Source organism: Dendrobates tinctorius, unplaced genomic scaffold (genome assembly GCF_039654945.1).
Source record: "Dendrobates tinctorius isolate UK_male_01 unplaced genomic scaffold, ASM3965494v1 ptg000004l, whole genome shotgun sequence".
NCBI lineage: Eukaryota > Metazoa > Chordata > Amphibia > Anura > Dendrobatidae > Dendrobates > Dendrobates tinctorius.
Window position 1 is genome coordinate 29485171 of NW_027361672.1, and position 23224 is coordinate 29508394.

A 23224-nucleotide genomic window follows, 5' to 3' on the forward strand; every position below is an offset into this window, starting at 1 on the left:
TACTACATACATACTACATGCATGCTACATGCATGCTACATGCATGCTACATACATACTACATGCATGCTACATACATACCACATACATACTACATGCTACATACATACCACATATATACTACATACATACAATACATTCATACAATACATACATAGACATACAGTACGTATAACATAGAGTAACATACTTACCAATACTTGTCACATTGTTCCCCGAAGCCATTGTCTATTCCGGGATAAATATTAACATAACAAACCACAAAAATACTCACCCACGATCCGAAGCAGTCCACGAGTGTGTCCCACGACGATCTTGGGTAGAGAACTGCAGCATCAGATGATGCTGCCGTTCTCTACGGGCTGTAGGAATCCAATGACGGAAGGTAGGTATCCTTCCGCACTGTATTCCTCCGCCACTTAAAAAAAAAAAGTCCCTAGTCTCACTTTATGCCATTGCTGTGTGGGAATTTCCCACACAGCAATGGCATAAAGTGAGACTAGGGACTTTTTTTTTTTTAAGTGGCGGAGGAATACAGTGCGGAAGGATACCTACCTTCCGTCATTGGATTCCTGCAGCCCGTAGAGAACGGCAGCATCATCTGATGCTGCAGTTCTCTACCCAAGATCGTCGTGGGACACACTCGTGGACTGCTTCGGATCGTGGGTGAGTATTTTTGTGGTTTGTTATGTTAATATTTATCCCGGAATAGACAATGGCTTCGGGGAACAATGTGACAAGTATTGGTAAGTATGTTACTCTATGTTATATGTACTGTATGTCTATGTATGTATTGTATGAATGTATTGTATGTATGTAGTATATATGTGGTATGTATGTAGCATGTAGTATGTATGTGGTATGTATGTAGCATGCATGTAGTATGTATGTAGCATGCATGTAGTATGTATGTATGTAGTATGTATGTAGTATGTATGTAGTATATATGTAGTATGTAGTATGAATGTAGTATATATGTAGTATGTATGTAGCATGTAGTATGTAGCATGCATGTAGTATATATGTAGTATGTATGTAGTATGTATGTAGCATGCATGTAGTATATATGTAGTATGTAGCATGTAGTATGTATGTAGCATGCATGTAGTATGTAGCATGTAGTATGTATGTAGCATGCATGTAGTATATATGTAGTATGTATGTAGTATGTATGTAGCATGCATGTAGTATGTATGTAGCATGTAGTATGTATGTAGCATGCATGTAGTATATATGTGTTATGTATGTAGCATGTAGCATGCATGTAGTATGTATGTAGTATATATGTGGTATGTATGTAGCATGCAGTATGTATGTAGCATGCATGTAGTATATATGTAGTATGTATGTTGCATGTAGTATTTATGTAGTATGAATGTAGCATGTATGTAGTATGTAGTATGAATGTAGCATGCATGTAGTATGTATGTAGCATGCATGTAGTATGTAGCATGTAGTATATATGTAGTATGCATGTAGTATATATGTAGTATGTATGTAGTATGTATGTAGCATGCATGTAGTATGTATGTAGCATGTAGTATGTAGCATGCATGTAGTATATATGTAGTATGTAGCATGTAGTATGTATGTAGCATGCATGTAGTATATATGTGTTATGTATGTAGCATGTAGCATGCATGTAGTATGTATGTAGTATATATGTGGTATGTATGTAGCATGCAGTATGTATGTAGCATGCATGTAGTATATATGTAGTATGTATGTTGCATGTAGTATTTATGTAGTATGAATGTAGCATGTATGTAGTATGTAGTATGAATGTAGCATGTATGTAGTATGCATGTTGTATGTATGTAGCATGTAATTTTTTTTTTTTTTTTTTTTTTACATTTAACACATTAGCCGGATGATGGGACTACTACTGTCCCATCATTGGCTAATGTGTCAATCACTGTCATGGTAGCAGGCATCGCCCGATGGGACTTGTAGTCCCATCGGACGATGCCTGCACAGACCCCCGGAGCCTGCACAGACCACCGGCAGGCCGGCACAGCCCCCCGGCAGGCCGGCACAGCCCCCCGGAGCCTGCACAGCCCCCCGGCAGGCCGGCACAGCCCCCCGGCAGGCCGGCACAGCCCCCCGGAGCCTGCACAGCCCCCCGGCAGGCCGGCACAGCCCCCCGGCAGGCCGGCACAGCCCCCCGGAGCCTGCACAGACCACCGGCAGGCCGGCACAGACCACCGGAGCCTGCACAGACCCCCTGGCAGGCCGGCACAGCCCCCCGAAAGGCCCGTACAGACCCCAGAGAGGCTGTACAAGGGCAGGAAAGGGTTTTTCTTATTCCGATACCGGAAGTCCCATAGACTTGAATGGGACTTCCGGTATCGGAATCGGCGATACCGATACTTTTTTTAAAGATCGGCCGATACCATCCGATACGATACTTTGAAGTATCGGACGGTATCGCTCAACTCTAGCCACAACAGATCCCAAGAGCAACATCTGAAGTATCTGTCCAAAAAAGCGCAATGCTGGGAACAACTAAGATTCTGCGCAGAACCCTCAAACTCCCAGGCATCTGGTAGAGGACCCGAGAATGAGAAAGGACAAAAAAAGAAACCGCCCCATTGGGTGGTGAAAAGGAAGTTTTTTTGCTTTATATATATTGTATATATACTATATATACTGTATATATATACTGTATATATTATATTTTGTGGTGTAGTAACCACTGTGTCCGCTAGGGGGCGCTGTGTGGGTGTCCCAGGAGAGAGGATGAGTGGCAGGATGCTGAATGATCGTTATGTATCCCAAGGTAGGTGGCCTTGGGATGGAAGCCTGAATATGTGTGTTGATCAGCCGAGGTACTGTGTCAGGGAGAGCTTTCCAGGTAGCTGGTGAGATCGGCGTTACCAGCTACCTACAAACCCACCTAGGGGCAGTGTCTAGAAAGCCATAGTAAAGTATATGTGTGTCAGTGATTGAAGGACCTGTGATGAGGTCATAGCCATGTGATCCGGTGGGCGTGGCTACGGACCATATAAGATGGCCAGGGTAGGTCACATGAGTGAATGCTTGGACCCGGTTGGTCCGTATGGAAGGTCTCGTCTGGGCTGACGTGAGACAGAATGAGGAAGATGTGGCTGCCTTCTTAACAACCGTGTGGACGTTGTGTTTAATGGCTGCAAGTGCCTGAGAGTTCCCCGGGGAGGGAATGGACGTCTGCAGTGTGGTGAAGCAACCATGAGGTAACCCTGACGGGGTGAGATAACTGTGAGGCTAGAGAGCCTGCGTATTGGACATTGCATAACCTGTATGACTACAGGATTAACAGAGTGGAGCTCTCTCATGGACACTATGCTGTTTGATATGAACTTTCTATTGCTTTGGGTTTATGATGCCTGAATAAACCGCATGGACTGTTATTGTTTTATGGAAAACCCGTGCTGGATCTGGTTATTTGGCTGCATGCGAGTATCCCCAACCTGAATGACAAGCGCTACCTTACAATTGGTGGAGAATGCTATGGGCAGTGTTGTAGCCTTGTTGCTAGGAGCAACGGACGAGGACTACAAAATTTGGTTGCTAAGGGCAACGGTTCCAACAGCACATGTTGCAGTGCTCGTAACGATGAGCAAGGAAGGCTGACGGTATTGAAAGTCATGTGATATGCTGACCGGGGTCAGTAGAAGAGATTTATAGGACACCTCTGCGGTAGAGGGGTCCGAGAACCTGCGTGGCTGGCTGGTGACGGTCGTGAAAGCCGTGTGATGTGCTGACCGGTATCAGAGATAGATACTGTGGATTGCTATGGGGTGCCTCTGAGGATAAGAGGTACCCGAGAACCTGTGTGGCCGACACAGGTATCGGACAGGTGTCCGTGTTGTACTGACTGGGGTCAGTGAGAAAGACTGTGTACCTGGAGGGTTCAGTGAGCAAGGTCCTGGAGAGTCAGTGTTGGGAGGTTCTGGGAGAAGAACCGGATCCCTGGAGCACGTGCTGTGACCTTGGACCTGGTGAGGCGTGAGTGTTGGGCAGTCTCAGGTGGAGACGGATGTCCTGAAGAGCACCCGCTGAGCCCCTGGACCTGGTGAGGCCGGTGTGATGGGACACCCTGGGAGGAGGGTCGGCTCCCTGAATAGCACCCGGTGCGCCCTCTGTGTTGGACGGTCTCAGGTGGAGATGGACGTCCTGAATAGCACACAGACAGGACACGTGAGTTTTGTGTTGTGTGTGGTTTTTTTCTTTTCCCTCTCAAGTCAGCTTGCGGTGGCTCAGTGGGGTCAAGAAGGTGACAAGCGGCTTGCTGTAACTCGGCGGGGTTACGAAGGTGACAAGCGGCTTGCTGTAACTCGGCGGGGTTACGAAGGTGATAAGCGGCTTGCTGTAACTCGGCGGGGTTACGAAGGTGACACCAGCAGCTGTGTGTGAACGGCAGCCGGAGGTGTCAGAGATCAGTGACAGCAGGAGCTGTGGTGGTGCCAACAAGAACTTGTGTGGTATCGTTAAAGACATAAACTGTTTTGGTGTGAACTGTGATCTAAGGAGACCTGTAGAAAGGACATGGGGAAATCCCGAAAAGGGAGGTAACCCAAAAAGGGGTGAAGTCCCAAACGGGGATAGTCGCCCAAAAGGGGGTGGAGTCCTGGGGAATGGGGGCGGAGCATCCCGATGTGAAAAGGCTGGTACAGATGAACTGTTGCCAGGAGCAAATGTCCTATGTCTGTCCTATCTGCCTGGTGAACTACCCAGCTGGCACGATGCCAAGGGGGTGTGGCCTCCAGATAGATAATGAAGATATAGTTGGTCTGGTCGACCCTGGAAGCCCAGTGACTCTAGTGCAGGTTGCTCCTGAGATACCCGGCAGAAAGGTGGGGGTTTCTTGCAACCACGGGCGCACTAAGAGTTGCCCGGTCGCCAGGGTAGTCTTTGAGACAGGTTGGGACATCGAGGGACAGGATGTAGCGATAGTCCCGAATCTGTCCTGTCCAGTGGTTATAGGCTGCGACTTTAGACTGTTCTCTGGCTTGTGGGAGAGGGGAGTTCCTCTACAGCAAGGGGATGGAGACGTTTCTACTGTTGGGCTAGCAGACATTGAGATGGTGACGCTTGCTAAAGTGGACAAGTCAGTTGTAGAAGTGACCGGAAAAAGGGATACATCTGCCCAACTTACGGACCTGACATCTCGTGACATGACGGATGGTGGGCTGGGAGATGAGACGACTGGAGTGGACACACGGTCAGAGGGTAACTGGAGGGTTCACTCGGATGATCGGGGTGACTGTGGCACTCAGAGAGAAAGGGAGCACAGACTTGAAGAGCTAGAGAAGGAAGTCTCCGAGTTCAAAGGTCACCTGGCAACGTGGCATGGTCTGAATGAATCCCTCAGAGAAGAGGTACGACCACTAATGCAAATGAATGATGAAAGGCGTAATTCTGAGCAGTACAAAGGCCAGGCGGAGAAATATAATGTTCGGCTGAAACAGCTGAAGCGCCAGGTGGAAGAAGCGGAGAAGGAGGCTCAACGTGCCAATTCGTTGCACCGTAGATTACAGCGTGAACTGGAGGATGCTACAGAAACAGCAGATGCAATGAACCATGAGGTTAATGCACTGAAAAGCGAACTTAGACTTAGTGATTTGTTACCAGACGCATAGACAGAAAAGGAGGTGACGGAGCGCACTGGAGGAGTGTGATTGTCATGGTTAGGACATGGTTAATGTCCAGTTCTCACAGGGTTAACTTTTTTCCGGCCTCTCTTTGGATCTGGGAGGTGTATTTATACTCACTCCAGACTAGCATTCTCTATTAGCTATACTGTTATTCTGGCTGTGTGTCTGACCGACCCCCAGGTGTGCGTGTACTGCATTGCTTGTTTGATTCCCGTGTATGACCCGGCCTGTCCCCTCACTCTGAACTCCGTCTCACATTTTAGGTACTATTGTCTTCTCTGGTTCTGACCTCCTGGCTTGGCAATTGTTACTCCGCTAACGTTTGCCCCTATTGTACCGTCTATTGCCCGTTCTGGTTTTCTGATCTATTGCTACGTCCTGACTATCCGCTCTGTCTAACCCTTTGGTACTGTCCTGCTATGTCCAAGTGGTGTTTACCACGTCCAGGAGGAACAGGCTGCGCTGATATTTTCAACTATTAAGATTATCCTGCGTTACAGCAGCATTCTGACCATTTGATTACTGGCGTTATCAGTGAATAACATAAAAAGCGCCCTCTTCAAGCTACTTTCAAACATACTAGCAAGTAACTGATGAAGGTTTATATCGACCGAAACGTTTTCTGGTACTACAATAAACTGCCTCACCAAGCGTTACGTTGAGTGCCAGGTTTTAATTTTATCATATATGATGACGCAGACAGACTGTGACTGGAGGGCCAAAGATTCTGACCGCTGGGGGCGGGGGAGGCCTAACGTAGAGATGAGGCCATATGACAGACAAAACAGACGGAGACAGTTCTCTCGACCTGTTGGGCAAGGTGACATGGGTGCCCGGTTTCGAGATCCCGGGGTGATGTGTGTTCAACCCCACAAGCTTGTACAGAGGGGGGAGGTATGTGGTGTAGTAACCACTGTGTCCGCTAGGGGGCACTGTGTGGGTTTCCCAGGAGAGAGGATGAGTGGCAGGATGCTGAATGATCGTTATGTATCCCAAGGTAGGTGGCCTTGGTATGGACGCTTGAATATGTGTGTTGATCAGCAGAGGTACTGCTGAGCTTTCATTACACTGTGTCAGGGAGAGCTTTCCAGGTAGCTGGTGAGACGTGCGTGACCAGCTACCTACAAATCCACCTAGGGGCGGTGTCTAGAATGCCATAGTAAAGTATATGTGTGTCAATGATTGAAGGACCTGTGATGTCATAGCCATGTGATCCGGTGGGCGTGGCTACGGACCATATAAGGTGGCCAGGGTAGGTCACATGAGTGAATGCTTGAACCCGGTTGGTCCGTAAGGAAGGTCTCGTCTGGGCTGACATGAGACCGAAGGAGGAAGATGTGGCTGCCTTCCTAACAGCCGTGTGGACACTGTGTTTAATGGCTGCAAGTGCCTGAGAGTTCCCCGGGGAGGGAATGGACGTCTGCAGTGTGGTGAAGCAACCATGAGGTAGCACTGATGGGGTGAGAACTGTGAGGCTAGAGAGCCTGTGTATTGGACATTGCATAACCTGTATAACTACAGGGTTAACTGAGTGGAGCTCTGTAATGGACGCTATGCTGTTTGATATGAACCTTCTATTGCTTTGGGTTTATGATGCCTGAATAAACCGCATGGACTGTTATTGTTTTATGGAAAACCCGTGCCGGATCTGGTTATTTGGCTGCAAAGCGAGTATCCCCAACCTGAATGACAAGCGCTACCTTAATATATATATATATACATATACAGTATATCTAATAAATGAAGCTCAATGTGTGTGTGTGTGTATGTTTGTATGTATATATGTGTGTATGTCCAGGATTGGCATCTACACTGTTGCAGCTACAGCCACAAAATTTTGCACAGTCACACGTCTGGACCCCGAGAGTGTCATAGGCTATGTTGTGAGGTGAAATTTTAACTCCGCGTTTTCCAATTCACCAAACAATTTTGCCTATTAATCTTATCATTTCTATGGTGTTATCGTCCTTCTGTAAAGCTGGAAATAACACAATTTATTACCATGCCAACACAGACCACCCTCTGACACAGATTGCAGGGGGAGCCCAGTATCACACAGGATAGGATTAGATACACGGCTCAGCAGTCAGTATCACACAGGATAGGATTAGATACACAGCTCAGCAGTCAGTATCACACAGGATAGGATTAGATACACAGCTCAGCAGTCAATATCACACAGGATAGGAATAGATACATGGCTCAGCAGACAGTATCACACAGGATAGGATTAGATACACAGCTCAGCACACAGTATCACACAGAATAGTATTAGATAGACGGCTCAGCAGACAGTATCACACAGAATACGCCTCCAGTTTCCAGTTCAAACAGAATAGGATTAGATACACGGCTCAGCAGTCAGTATCACACAGGATAGGATTAGATACACGGCTCAGCAGTCAGTATCACACAGGACAGGATTAGATACACGGCTGAGCAGTCAGTAACACACATGATAGGAGTAGGTACACGGCTCAGCAGTCAGTATCACACAGGATAGGGTTAGATACACGGCTCAGCAGACAGTATCACACAGGATAGGATTAGATACACTGGTCAGCAGTCATTATCACACAGGATAGGATTAGATACACGGCTGAGCAGTCAGTAACACACGATAGGATTAGATACACAGCTCAGCAGAAAGTATCACACAAGAGAGGATTAGGTACACAGCTCAGCAGACATTATCACACAGGATAGGGTTAGATACACAGCTTAGAAACAGGATGTGCCAAAGGAGAGGACATTTTAATTCCAAGAATTCCACTCATTCCATCTGATTTGTTTTTTATTTTAAACGCCTCCAGTTTCCAGTTCAACTGCTATTTGCAATGTCCATTAACAATGCTCAGGGACAGTCCTTGACAGTAGTAGGGATTGATTTGCAATCTCCATGCTTTTCTCATGGTCAACTTTACGTGGTCTGTTCAAGAGTTGGAACTGCAAAAAATCTGTTCATCTTTGAACCGAAAGGAAAAACGAAAAATCTTGAATGAATTGAAAATAAAATACTATCAATACTCGGGTAATCGTTTAATTTGTGTGGCAACTCTGTAGTGTTGAATATATGATGTGAATTGTTTTTATGTGCAATATAATCATTATAATTTGTTATAACTAACCACAGTTGGTTACTATGCCCAGGCAACGCCGGGCTCTTCAGCTAGTATACTGTATATATATATATATATATATATATACACTCACTGGCCACTTTATTAGGTACACCATGCTAGTAAGGGGTTGGACCCCCTTTTGCCTTCAGAACTGCCTCAATTCTTCGTGGCAGAGATTCAACAAGGTGCTGGAAGCATTCCTCAGAGATTTTGGACCATATTGACATGATGGCATCACACAGTTGGCGCAGATTTGTCGGCTGCACATCCCTGATGCGAATCTCCCGTTCCACCACATCCCAAAGATGCTCTATTGGATTGAGATCTGGTGACTGAGGAGGCCATTTGAGTACAGTAAACTCATTGTCATGTTCAAGAAACCAATCTGAGATGATTCGAGCTTTATGACATGGCGCATTATCCTGCTGAAAGTAGCCATCAGATGTTGGGTACATTGTGGTCATAAAGGGATGGACATGGTCAGCAACAATACTCAGGTAGGCTGTGGCGTTGCAACGATGCTCAATTGGTACCAAGGGGCCCAAAGAGTGCCCAGAAAAAATTCCCCACACCATGACACCACCACCACCAGCCTGAACCGTTGATACAAGGCAGGATGGATCCATGCTTTCATGTTGTTTACGCCAAATTCTGACCCTACCATCCGAATGTCGCAGCAGAAATCGAGACTCATCAGACCAGGCAACGTTTTTCCAATCTTCTACTGTCCAATTTCGATGAGCTTGTGCAAATTGTAGCCTCAGTTTCCTGTTCTTAGCTGAGAGGAGTGGTACCCAGTGTGGTCTTCTGCTGCTGTAGCCCATCTGCCTCAAAGTTCGACGCACTGTGCGTTCAGAGATGCTCTTCTGCCTACCTTGGTTGTAACGGGTGGCAATTTGAGTCACTGTTGCCTTTCTATCAGCTCGAACCAGTCTGCCCATTCTCCTCTGACCTCTGGCATCAACATGGCATTTCCGGCCACAGAACTGCCGCTCACTGGATTTTTTTTCTTTTTCGGACCATTCTCTGTAAACCCTAGAGATGGTTGTGCGTGAAAATCCCAGTAGATCAGCAGTTTCTGAAATTCTCAGACCAGCCCTTCTGGCACCAACAATCATGCCACGTTCAAAGGCACTCAAATCACCTTTCTTCCCCATACTGATGCTCGGTTTGAACTGCAGGAGATTGTCTTGACCATGTCTACATGCCTAAATGCACTGAGTTGCCGCCATGTGATTGGCTGATTAGAAATTAAGTCTTAACACACAGTTGGACAGGTGTACCTAATAAAGTGGCCAGTGAGTGTATATATATATATATTCATCATCTTTCCCCCATCTCATTCTACCCCTCCACCAGACCTATCCATCAATGTCAATGGCTGCTCTCTTTCCCCAGTCCCGCACGCTCGGTGCCTTGGGGTGATCCTCGACTCTGCGCTCTCTTTCAAACCACATATCCAAGCCCTCGCCTCCTCCTGCCGCCTCAAACTCAAAAATATCTCCCGGATCCGCTCATTCCACGACCACGAAACCACAAAAACACTAGTGCATGCTCATATCATCTCCCGCCTCGACTACTGCAACCTCCTCCTCTCGCCTCCACTCTAGCACTCTGGCACCACTCCAGTCCATCCTACACTCTGCTGCCCGACTAATCCACCTGTCTCCCCACTACTCCCCAACCTCCCCTCTATGCCAGGCCCTTCACTGGCTTCCTATTGCCCAAAGGCTCCAATTCAAAACCCTAACCATGGCATACAAAGCCATCCACAACCTGTCTCCTCCATACATCTGTGACATGGTCTCCAGGTACCTACCCGCATGCAACCTTCGATCATCTCAAGATCTCCTTCTCTACTCTCCCCTTATCTCTTCTTCCCACAACCGCATACAAGACTTCTCATGTGCTTCCCCCATACTCTGGAACTCTCTGCCGCAACACATCAGACTCTCACCATCAACGGAAACCTTCAAGAACCTGAAGACCCACCTGTACCGACAAGCCTACAGCCTGCAATGATCCTCGGTCTACTGAGCCACCGTACGACCTGCTCTACCCTCTCCTACTGTATCCTCACCCATCCCTGTAGACTCTGAGCCTTCGCGGGCAGGGTCCCCTCTCCTTATGTACTTGTGTGTCCCTTGTCTTACACGTTTATTATACTTGTCTATATTTCCCCTTTTCACATATAAAGCGCCATGGAATAAATGGCGCTGTATAGATGCATAATAATAATAACAATATGCACTACACACACACACCAGGATGAGGGACATATATACCAGGAGGAAGGACACCCATCCTGGTATAAAATCAGGTTTGGGGGGAACCTCGGTCCAAGTCTTACACCCTGGGTGCTTTGAGGCGATGGATGGTTTGCCACCTATTGAGATAGTTGCGGATTTGGCCCAAAATAAGGGTATAATGTCTGGATTATATAAATATACTAGGTGAAGAGCCTGGCGTTGCCTGGGCATAGTAACTAACTGGGGTTAGTTATAACAAATTATAATGATTATCCTACATCCCATGGTCTAGTGCCCATATACCCATCATACATATCGTCCATCCCATAGTCCCATGCTCATATACCCATCATAAATATCCTCCATCCAATAGTCCCGTGCCCATATACCCATCCTCCATCCCATAATTCTGTGCCCATATACCCATCATACATATCCTCCATCCCATACCCCAGTGCCCATATATCCATCACACATCCTCCATCCCATAGTACCATGCCCATATACCCATCATACATATCCTCCATTCCATAGTCCCATGTCCATATACCCAACATACATATCTTCCATCTCATAGTTCAGTGCCCATATACCCATCACACATCCTTCATCCCACAGGCCCGTGTCCATATACCCATCATACATATCCTCCATCCCGTAGTCCCGTGTTGTCTTGCAGAGTGTTCCTACCTGTGGTTTTGTAAAGAATCTCTGGATCTCTTGTTACAGAGGATATGCCCATTAAATAGTTCACAACTGTTATCATTCAAGCCATCATCTGGAGGTCAATAGGAAGATGTGATGAGATTAACTCGCATTGTTTGAGTATTTAATTTTGCATCATTTTAACTCCTCAGATTTGCAAGTCAACAATCCACAGTGTTTTGTACAATGGTCAAACAACATATTATCAAACATTCATTGTTCAATGACCCTGCATCCCTGTATTGCAAAGATATCAAACAATAAGCAGTAACAGCTGATAAAAGAGGCAAACAACAGCCTAAAGCTCATATGACAACAGTATATGGTTCTTTACCAACAGAAAATAGACATCTGGATAATAATAGATTAAATGCTATGTCGTAACAGTCATGCTCACCAATGTTCCTATCATGCTGCCTGGGATTTGGGGAATGTGAAACATGTGGACTAGTTGCCCTATGGTTCAAGGAGCAGGCCATGATGGATCCCATTTGGGGGCGAGAGTAAAGACCAGATTTTGGCAGTGAGGGCATATCCCAGTCCAAAGTTTGGTGTGGTGAAGTGACAAGGCCTAGTGGTTGAAGAATTAAAAAACAACCAGAGGGGAGAGCTGTAACCATAGCTTTAGCTCCTGCCTGCAATGCAGAAAAGGGAGCCAGCGATGAGAACCAGCTGGGACACTGTAAGTGCGCCTGCTGTGTCCATGAGGAGGTGTCGGCACCATTAACTGTACTGGAGGCACTAGTGATGAAAGTAGGCATCACTCAACCCCCCACGAAGAAGCAAACGTGAAACGTGCATTGGGGCTCTGTGCTGCATCGCCAGGTCATGTATATTTTCCTGTTTATTTCCTTATGCTACCAATTTTGCCTTTATGCTGCTAGTGTACATATGTGTGCTACCATTTACCCCACATATGCTGCTACTTTGTTATCGTGCTCTGCTGCTAAATACATGTAAGGCATCTTGCCCTTGAATTGTCCTACATGTCACACTTTAAGCACTAATGTCGTGATACCTGGGACGCTATACCGGAAGTAACAACCAGAGAGCGATGAAGCGAAGAAAACAGGAGCACACCGCAAGCAGATACCTGTAGTAGAGCAGAGCACGGCCCGCAAGGTGGCAGTAGAGAGGTCACACATGCTGTCATGTCGGACACGGTTCGCACCAGGTTGTCCGGCAGACAGCGGTAATACCCCATCCTACCACTTTGTTCTCAGCGACGCCGGTTGGTCTTCTGATCTGGCTTGGATTGGATTACCAGGCTGTTAGTCTGGGTGAGGGCTTAGCCACACCCCCTGCCTTTAAATTGTCCTGCGTGACTATGGGTGTCGCCGACTATAGCTCTTGCCTTGTGCTAGTGTACCGGTCTGAAGGGGGCGTCTTAGGAGCATACAATATCTGGTGTAGTATATTCCGTTGTTGCCATTATTTCCTCCCTGCGTGGTATTATTTGGTTGCCCTTGCACCTTATTGTTTTCTCTTGTGTGTACACGGTGTGGTGCGTTTCCCTTACCCTTGTCCATACTTATTTGTGGGGTCTGGTGTTTGGTCTCTTCACTGGGTGGAGGGTGGTGGGTTCAGCTTAGGGCTAGACAGGAGACAAGGACAGGGTGGAGGCCCAGGCAGGCACACCTTCAGTGTAAACCCTGGGTTGAGGGAAAGTCAGGGTTTCCTCTAGTCTGAGGGACACCGCAGGGGCCCCGGGGTTCAGCCTAGAGATACCTAAGCTTCCCGTGACACATGCCGAGTCAACAACAGCCAGGGACGCGCTACCGGAGGAGATGACAGGTAGCCAGGTAGCAGAGTTGGAAGCAAGCCAAAGGATCAAAATCTGGTCGGGAGCGCGGTGTCCAAGGGGTGAGACGAGAGCATAGTCAGAAACACGCCAAAAGGTCAGAGACAGACAGGACAGGACAACACAGAAACGGAAACCGGAAGGGCAGGTCAGATATCAAGCCGGGTTATACACTGCAAGGTTCAAACACAAGGAGAAACACTCAGACGGGCTTAGGGAGCGGGGCAAATACGAACGCGGGGACTCAGGGAGCAAAGTACACACACTGGGTATACTAGGTCAGCTGCTTTAGCCGAGTACCGGAACTATCACTGACAAGGGTTATCATCAGCAGCGCAGAGAAATAGCCACCCGCAAGCCAGAAAGAGGCACAGCAGGTTAACCCCCACATGACCAGGACAGGGAAAGCAAAGTAGAACGCAAACCATGACCTGGATTATGACAACTAAGCTCTTTACTTTACTTCTTTGGTACCTCTTAGAGCAGGGGTCCCCAACCGCCAGTCCACGGCCCAGCACCGGGCCGCTGCAGTGCCCTTGCCGGTCCGCGGACACAAGGGGAGCCAGGGGCGGTCAGTGGCGTGGGGCTGGGGCGGCGCGCAGCAATTCTTAAACTGCCCTCATGTGTAGCGGCGGGCAGGGAGCGATCAAGCAGCTCCGCTGCCTGCAAGAGGGAATAGCAGGAGCGGAGCTGCAAGGACCTGTCCAGCTTCCTGCCCGCCGCCCGTGCTTCCTGTCTCTGACTGACACAGAGAGGAGCGCGCCGCTGCTGTGTCAGTGCGAGGAAGCGCGGGTGATGCTGCGACAGGTGACAGGTGGTGTGTGTATATATAATGTGTGTGTGTATGTATGTCTGTGTGTGTGTGTGTATATATATAATGTGTGTGTGTATGACTGTCTGTCTGTCTGTGTGTGTGTGTATATATAATGTGTGTGTATGTATGTCTGTCTGTGTGTGTGTGTGTGCATATATAATGTGTGTGTGTATGTATGTCTGTCTGTGTGTGTGTGTATATAATGTGTGTGTATGTATGTCTGTCTGTGTGTGTATATATAATGTGTGTGTATGTCTGTCTGTGTGTGTACGTGTGTGTGTGTGTGTGTGTGTGTGTGTGTGTGTGTAGGTGGAGCCTGGCCCTGGAGGAGATGGGACATGAGGAGAAGACCATGATGGGGAGAGAAGGCCATGAGGGGGTAATGGGAGAAGGCCATGATGCCTGGGGTGATGGGAGAAGGCCATGAGGAGGTAATGGGAGAAGGCCATGATGCCTGGGGTGATGGGAGAAGGCCATGAGGGGGTAATGGGAGAAGGCCATGATGCCTGGGGTGATGGGAGAAGGCCATGAGGGGGTAATGGGAGATGGCCATGATGCCTGGGGTGATGGGAGAAGGCCATGAGGGGGTAATGGGAGAAGGCCATGATGCCTGGGGTGATGGGAGAAGGCCATGATGGGGGTGATGGAGAGAAGGCATTGATGGGAGTGATGGAGAGATGTCAGTGATGGGGTGAAGGCAATGATGGGGAGAATGGAGTGATGGGGAGAAGGGAGTGATGTGGAGAAGGGAGTGATGGGGAGAAGGGAATGATGGAAAGATGGCAGTGATGGGGTGAAGGCAATGATGGAGAGATGGCAGTGATGGGGTGAAGGCAATGATGGAGAGATGGCAGTGATGGGGAGAAGGGAGTGATGGGGTGAAGGCAATGATGGAGAGATGGCAGTGATGGGGAGAAGGGAGTGATGGGGTGATGGCAATGATGGAGAGATGGCAGTGATGGGGAGAAGGGAGTGATGGGGTGAAGGCAATGATGGAAAGATGGCAGTGATGGGGTGAAGGCAATGATGGAGAGATGGCAGTGATGGGGTGAAGGCAATGATGGAGAGATGGCAGTGATGGGGAGAAGGGAGTGATGGGGTGAAGGCAATGATGGAGAGATGGCAGTGATGGGGAGAAGGGAGTGATGGGGTGAAGGCAATGATGGAGAGATGGCAGTGATGGGGAGAAGGGAGTGATGGGGTGATGGAGCAGGCAAGAATGGGGTGATGGAGCACTCATTCAAAACCTATGGTGAGTTGAGTCACATTATAAATGTTATTTAATTATAAGTATGCACTGCTACACTACAACCGCGTCCATAGCCCCGCCCCTGCCACACCTCCATCCCCGCCCTGCCGGGCCATGGAAGAATGGTCTTGCTTGAAACCGGTCCCTGCTGCAAAAAAGGTTGGGGACCACTGTCTTAGAGGATAGATTACCACCCTTTGAGCCAAATTTTATCCATGTGTAGCCACATTGGTTGAATATCTGCATTATTTGTAGTTCTACTACAGGAAACCTTCCCATGCACAGTGTTTTTTTATTTGGGAGTAACTTGTATTAAATGCCTACTAACCAATTACTAATTAGGCTTACCAAGCCTTCTCACTGATACCCCATATTTCACGCTCTGTGCATGTGGCTAGCTCCCCCATCTCAATACTTTACTCAGATGGACCTTTTTAGGTGTAAGCAGCCTCAATTAAAATTTGTAAGCCAAATAGCAAATAAATAACAGGAATTCAATGAGCGTGTATGAATCACTTGATTCAAATCTGAAATCATATACTCCCCCTCTGTATGCAGCCATTTTTGCATCTGTATCCCTTGTGATTTTAATTCATTTTTGTGTACGCTATGTTTAATAAAGATTAAGTCTTTTTTGCATATTTGGCAGTAGCTTCCTTGCTATCGTAGGATGAGGCACTAGTGATGAGAGTAGGCAGGGACACTATGTGAGTGTGGCTGAAAAGTTCAGGTGGCGATGTCAACCAAGATGACAGTACTTGGTATGCAAATTGAAATGGCATATTGTGCCAAAAGTGCACAGCAGCCCCTTCACTTGCATATTATATAAATACATACATATAAATATATGGGTATATACAGTCATGGTCAAAAGTATTGGCACCCTTCAAATTGCTCCAGAAAATGAAGCATTTCTCCTAAAAAAATTATTGCATTTATACATGTTTTGTTATAGACATGCTTATTTCCTTTGTGTGTATTGGAAAAACGCAATAAAAAAAAGGAAAATAAAATGGCAAATTGGACATAATTTCACACAAAACCCCCAAAATGGGTTGGACAAAATTTTTGGCACCGTTCCAAAATTGTGGGTAAACAACTTTCTTTCAAGCATGTGATGCTCGTTCAAAGTCACCCGTGGAAAGTAACAGGTGTGGGCAATATGAAAATCACACCTGAAACCAGATAAAAAGGGGTGAAGTTGACTCCGTCTTTGCATTGTGTGTCTGGGTGTGCCACATGAAGCACGGAGAACAGAAAGAGGAGAAGAGAACTGTCTGAGGACTTGAGAACCAAAATTGTTGACAAATATCAACAATCCTAAGGTTACAAGTCCATCTCTAGAGATGTTGATTTTCCTTTGTCCACGGTGCACAACACAATCAAGAAGTTTACAACCCATGGCACTGTAGCCAATCTCCCTGGACGTGGATAGCAGAGAAAAATATATGAAAGGCTGCAACGCAGGACAGTCCGGTTGGTGGATAAGCAGCCCCAATCAATTTTCAAAGAAAATCAAGTTATCCTGCAGGCTCAGGGTGAATCAGTGTCAGCGCAAACTATCTATCATCATTTGAATGAAATGAAACACTATAGCAGGATACCCAGGGGGACCTCACTGCAGAGACAGAGACATAATAAAGCTAGACTGCAGTTTGCCAAAATATACGTGAGAAAGCCGAAATCCTTCTGGGAACCCCTCTCGAGGACGGATGAGACCAAGAAAGAGTATTTTGTTAAAGCACATCATTCTACTGTTTACCAAAAAAGAATGAGGCCTACAGAGAAAAGAACACAGTACCTACAGTCAAATATAGTGGAGGTTTAAAATATTTTGGGGTTGCCTCTGGCACTGGGAGCCTGGACTGTGTGCAAGGCATCATGAAACTAGAAGATTACCAATGGATTTTGTGTAGCAATGTAGTGCCCAGTGTCAGAAAGCTGGGTTTGCGTCCTAGGTGATGGGTCTTCCAGCAGAACAATGACCCCAAACATGCTTCAAGAATCAGTGAGAAATTGATGGAAACAAAGCCCTGGAGAGTTCTGAAGTGTCCAGTAAACATGAGAGGCAATGCTGAATAATCCAGGTCACTCCAGCCATCCCAAATAGGTTCTGGGCATCACGATCGGTGTCTGCATTGTGAGATCAGTGGCTCAAAGCTTCAGTGCCCCCTTTGATGCGCATTTTTTGTGCCGGTTTTATACCTTTTGTAGCTGTTATTACTTGTATTCACACCAGGGCACTGTCTTGTATTTTATTAGTGTGATTTTTGTAGTTAACCCTATATAAAAAAAAAACAGAAAAAAAAGGCCAAATAAGAAACCAAATTGAGCCCTGAATAAGAAATTGCCGAATTTTAGACACCGACTTGTGCGTCCACACTGATTCCCGGTCGCTCGCATTACTGGAGCGGCAGGTGTTACTACCTAGCAACAAGCGTCCGTCAGAGCGTGTCGTGCGCCCCCTGCTGTACACTATCGTTTCCACACCGTTGTAATCCCCACTACACACAGAACCGAGAGCCACGCCCCTCAGCTACGTCACAAAGCCAGCAGCCTTAGGAGCCGTGCTCACACTGTGGCACTGGCGGCCTCTGTGCACTGAGCAGCGGAGACGTCCTGCAGCCGGAGCGGCGCGATACCCTGGACAGCGCTCGTCACACCCGCGGGAGTTCCCGGTGCTGCCGCCGCCGCCATCATTATGGTGAGTGCATGCACATGCCTGCCAGCCTTCATTCATTAGTGTGCACTTTACCAGAATGGAGTCAGTGTGTGCAGCAGCAGTGTTATACCGGGGGTCCAGCTGCTGCTCCGGGGCTTCCCTGTGACACTTGCATCATGCCAAGTGTTACTATTTAGCAGTGATGGCACCAGGGCACAGGCACCCATCTATCCACACTTTATGTAGTGATGCCACCTGCACTATATGGGGGTCCAGGGAGTGGCATGGGCCCCTGTAGGATATAGGCAGGCACTGGGCATTACTATGGTGTCTAGTACTATCTGAGCCATCAGCTGTAGGGGCATGTCAGTGTGATAGTGCTGTGCCCACCTCCCCCAATCCCTGGACCCCCCCCATAAAGCATGGGAGCTATAGGGGCAGTGATCCGGTGTGACCTGTCAGGAGATCCACATAGGCTGGATCCATTGCTGGTCTGATCTCCTTGAGTATATGGAGAGGGGCTGTTCGGGGGGAGGGGAGCGTAGTGGGCTGAGGACAGGGGCGGGAAATGCCTCAATTCATTCTGTGATTTGTGAGGAGAGAATCCAGCGGAATGACCTAAAAACATTGCCAAGAACACAGCGCCATAGAGACAATAACCCGCTGCCATGGGGCTGAGTAATGGAGCTGCCTCTATAGGAGCATTGTCTATGTGCCTCTCCTCTATAGGAGCATTGTCTAGGTGCCTCTCCTCTATAGGAGCATTGTCTAGGTGCCTCTCCTCTATAGGAGCATTGTCTAGGTGCCTCTCCTCTATAGGAGCATTGTCTATGTGCCTCTCCTCTATAGGAGCATTGTCTATGTGCCTCTCCTCTATAGGAGCATTGTCTATGTGCCTCTCCTCTATAGGAGCATTGTCTATGTGCCTCTCCTCTATAGGAGCATTGTCTAGGTGCCTCCCTTTATGGCCATCAAAAGGAAGAGCGGAAGGCTTAGGAGCTGTCCAGGATTTTCAATGTAAATTCTTTATAGACACAAACTACTTTAGCAAAAAGAAGAATAAAAAAAAGTTCCAGAACTTACTGCGAGCCCCTTAAAGGGGTTGTCCAACACTGAAAACCTTTCTTTTTAAGCATTGATGGTTTTGAAATAATAACTGCAGGCCTCTATTCACCTTTTAGTTCCCCCATGGATCCAGCGCAGGTCACTCCAGAGGTCTGCACCGGCTCTGGAAGCGATGCCGGCTTTCTTCGTCCGACAGAGGACCGCCGCAGCCCATGATTGGCGGCAGCACTCGGGTGACTAGAAGAGCACAACATCAGATGTTTTTCTGATGACGTTCTCTTGTGTCACCTGACCAGTCACAGGCTGTGGCGGTCCTGTGACTTCCGAACCAAGCAGATATTGTTTCCAGAATCGGCACAGACCTCTAGTGCGACCTGTGCTAGATCTGTGCAGGCGCCGGATGGTGAACATGCCTTCAGTTGATATTTTAAAACCATCAATGCCTAAAAAATGTTTTCAGTGTAGGACAACCCCTTTAAATAATAATGACAAGGGAGCTCCAATCTCCATTAAGTATTAATATTGCCATGGGTAGGCACTGACAAGACATCCAAGTAGATTAATGATTGTATCGGGCATAGAACCACAAGTCGGCCATGAATTGGTAGACCACGTAAGGCTACAGAACAGGGTCGCTGAGTACCGAGGTCTAGTGTCAGCAGTCATCAGTGCTCTGCTGGCTCAGTGATTGCAGAGCTTCAATCCTCTGGCGTTATGCCCTCTCATTGGCAGGTTCCCTTTAGGCTATGTGCACACGGTGCGGGTTCTGCTGTGGAATTTTCCATGCAGATTTTTCTAAATCCTCAGGTCAAATGGCCTGCATTTTTCCTGCGGACTTAGTGCATTTTTTGTACAGTTTTACTGTATGTTTTGTGCGGTTTTTCACCTGTGGATTTCTAGAATGGAGCAGGTGGAAAACTGCAGTAAAACCGCACAAAAGAAGTGACATGCTGCATTTTTCATTCCGCAGCAGCAAATCTGCGCGGAAAAAAACGCAGCATGTGCACTGCAGACTTTGTTTTACATAGGCTATAATGCTACTGTACATCACATGCAGTTCTGCTGCGGATCCGCAGCAGAATCCTCACTGTGTGCACATAGCCTTAAGTTTCTGCTCAAAGTAGCTGTAGAGAGGACGAGATCCTAGCTACAAGCTTGGCACTCTGTTTTTCAACTTTTTCAACTTTTCATACCCAACAATTACAAATGTCTTCAGGAAATAGTGCCAAAAGACATTAAGTGCGCAGTCACAAGCCGTATCTGTATGAGGGTATCGCTAAATGCGTTTGTAAAGTTAAGGGTTGGTTGGTTTGACCCACGGAGTGACATCTAGAAGATCACACTGTGTTCTGATGGGGACTGATTGACAAAGGGAGATCTCGTGGTGACAGCTGCACGGTAACTTCAGGTTACTATATGTCATGCTCTACTGTTTCTTTTTCAATAAAAGCAAAACGAAAAACTGTAGACACTAAAATGAGGCCCTCGAGAATGGGGGGAAAGGCTCAATGTTGGAGTCAGAAGGAAGCAGCATGGAGAATAGAACTATTAGTTAGCGAACATTTCTGGAAACCTGTCATTTTTATTTATAATATAAATCTGTGATCCCAAATTATTTTTGTTATTATATTCCTTTTATGTCACTCTCTAGGCATCAGTAGATTTATTCTTTAGTACTACTGTAGGCTCTGTATTAGTCCACCTTCACACGTCTGTACAAAACACCATACGTGAAAAAATGGTACTGGTGTCATGAGTGTTTTCTATCAGTGTGTCATCCGTGTGTCTGTTTTTACCATTATTGTCATCAGTGGGTCATCCACGTGTTTGTTTTTGCCATCACTGTGTAATCAGTGTCTGCTTTTACCATCATTGTCATCCGTGTGTCTGGTTTTACCATCAGTGTGTCATCAGTGTCTGTTTTTACCTTCACTGTGTCATCCGTGTGGACGTTTTTACCATCAGTGTCATCAGTGGGTCATCAGTATGTCCGTTTTTACCATCAGTGTGTCCATTATTTTTTTTTTTTTACCATCAGTGTCATCAATGTTTTTCCGGTGTAGATAAGGCAAATATAAATTGGAAACTACTACTATGTTTTGCCGTGTTAAACACGAATGTCACATGGATGCCATCCGTGTGTTGTACGTGTTTTTCACAGACCCACAGACTTGTATTGGCCCTTGTCATCCGTGCTGCCGGAAAAAATGGACATGTGCATAGCAGCATAGGTTATAATGGATACGTGTGGTGTCCATGATAAACACAGATAACACGTGTACTGGAAACACGGACGAGTGAAGGAGGCCATACCTGAATTGTGGCATCCTTCAGGAATCTCTTTGGGATGCTACGATATTGACTGCTTGCTGTACAGTCGTCCCAGCAGCTATTTTATTAGCATATATCCTATATCATATACAGTATTATATTATTGTATTAGCATATATCTTATATCATATACAGTACTCTATTGTATTAGCATATATCTTATTATGGTAGCATGGTGCACAATCTGATGAAAGCATCATAACAGTTGTAGTATTCACACTGCAGCACAGACTGGTGTATGGGCCATTTCTAGAGACCTATTTAAAGAAGATTTATCACCATAATTCATAATATTAGCTGCATACATTAGTAAATACAGTTGAAAGCAGAACTTTACATACACTATATAAAAAGACACATATGCATGTTTTTCTCAATATCTGACATGAAATCAGAATAAACCTTTCCCGTTTTAGGTCAGTTAGGATTACCATAATTATTAGTATTTGCCAAATGCCAGAATAATGAGAGAGAGAGAATGTTTTAAGGCATTTTTATTACTTACAGCAAAGTCAGAAGTTTACATACACTAAGATTACTATGCATCAATATGGCCATGTGAGGGCTTGTATTTTGTGGGACAAGTTGTACTTTTGAACAACCCCATCGGTTTTAACATATTGTGTACTGGAAAAAATGCCAAGTGCGGTGGAATTGCAAAAAAAAAAAGTGCAATCCCACACTTGTTTTTTTTTTTTTTTTACTATGTTCCCTAAATGCCAAAACTGACCTGCCATTATGATTCTATAGGTCATTATGAGTTCATAGACACCAAACCTATCTAGGATCTCTTTTATTTAAGTGGTGGAAAAAAAAATCCAAACTTTGGTAAACAAAAGGCGCCATTTTCCGAGACCTATAGCATCTCCATTTTTCATGATTTGGAGCTGGGTGAGGACTTATTTTTGTGCACCGAGCTGGCGTTTTTATTGATACCATTTCAGTGTAGATATGATCTTTTGATCGCCCATTATTGTATTTTATTGCAATGTAGCGGCGAACAAAAAATGTAATTCTGGCATTTTGACTTTTTTTCTTGTTGCGCTGTTTACCGATCGTGTTAATTCTTTTTTTTATATTGATCGGGCGATTCTGAACGCGGCGATACCAAATATGTGTATGTTTCATTTTTTTTATGGTTTTATTTTGGATGGGGCGAAATGGGGTGATTTGAACTTTTTTTTTTTTTTAATTTTTTAAAATATTTTTAAATACTTTTTGCATGCTTCAATAGTCTTCATGGGAGACTAGAAGCTGCAGTTGTCTTATTGCCTCTGCTACACACAGGTGATGACCAGATCGCCTGTGTGTAGCAGAAATGCTCACTTTGCTATGAGCGCTGACCACCGTAGAAGTCTGCTGCAGACCTCTGGTTGTCATGCCAAACCATCGATTACCTGCAATTATGTGACAAGTTCACCAATGGGCGGGATTTCTGGTGCGCTTCCGCTAAGTGCAAATTAAATGCCGCTGTCAGAGATTGACAGCGGCATTTAACAAGTTAGCAGCCGTGGATGGATTGCGATCGCAATCCACCCGTGGCTGTTAAAGGCACATGTCAACTGTTCAAAACAGCTGATATATGCCGGGA

The 23224-nt window shown here is 46.3% G+C and overlaps 1 protein-coding gene across 1 annotated transcript in view; it reads left to right on the forward strand.

Annotated features, from left to right (window-relative positions):
• Positions 1-18118: 18118 nt before the first annotated feature.
• Positions 18119-23224, forward strand: part of ELOVL2 (ELOVL fatty acid elongase 2) — a 185963-nt gene continuing 180857 nt past the window's right edge. Inside the window, exon 1 of the mRNA XM_073566661.1 lies at positions 18119-18279. Within this exon, the coding sequence (XP_073422762.1) occupies positions 18277-18279 (3 nt within the window). The 5' untranslated portion in view covers positions 18119-18276. The remainder of the gene's footprint in view (positions 18280-23224) is intronic.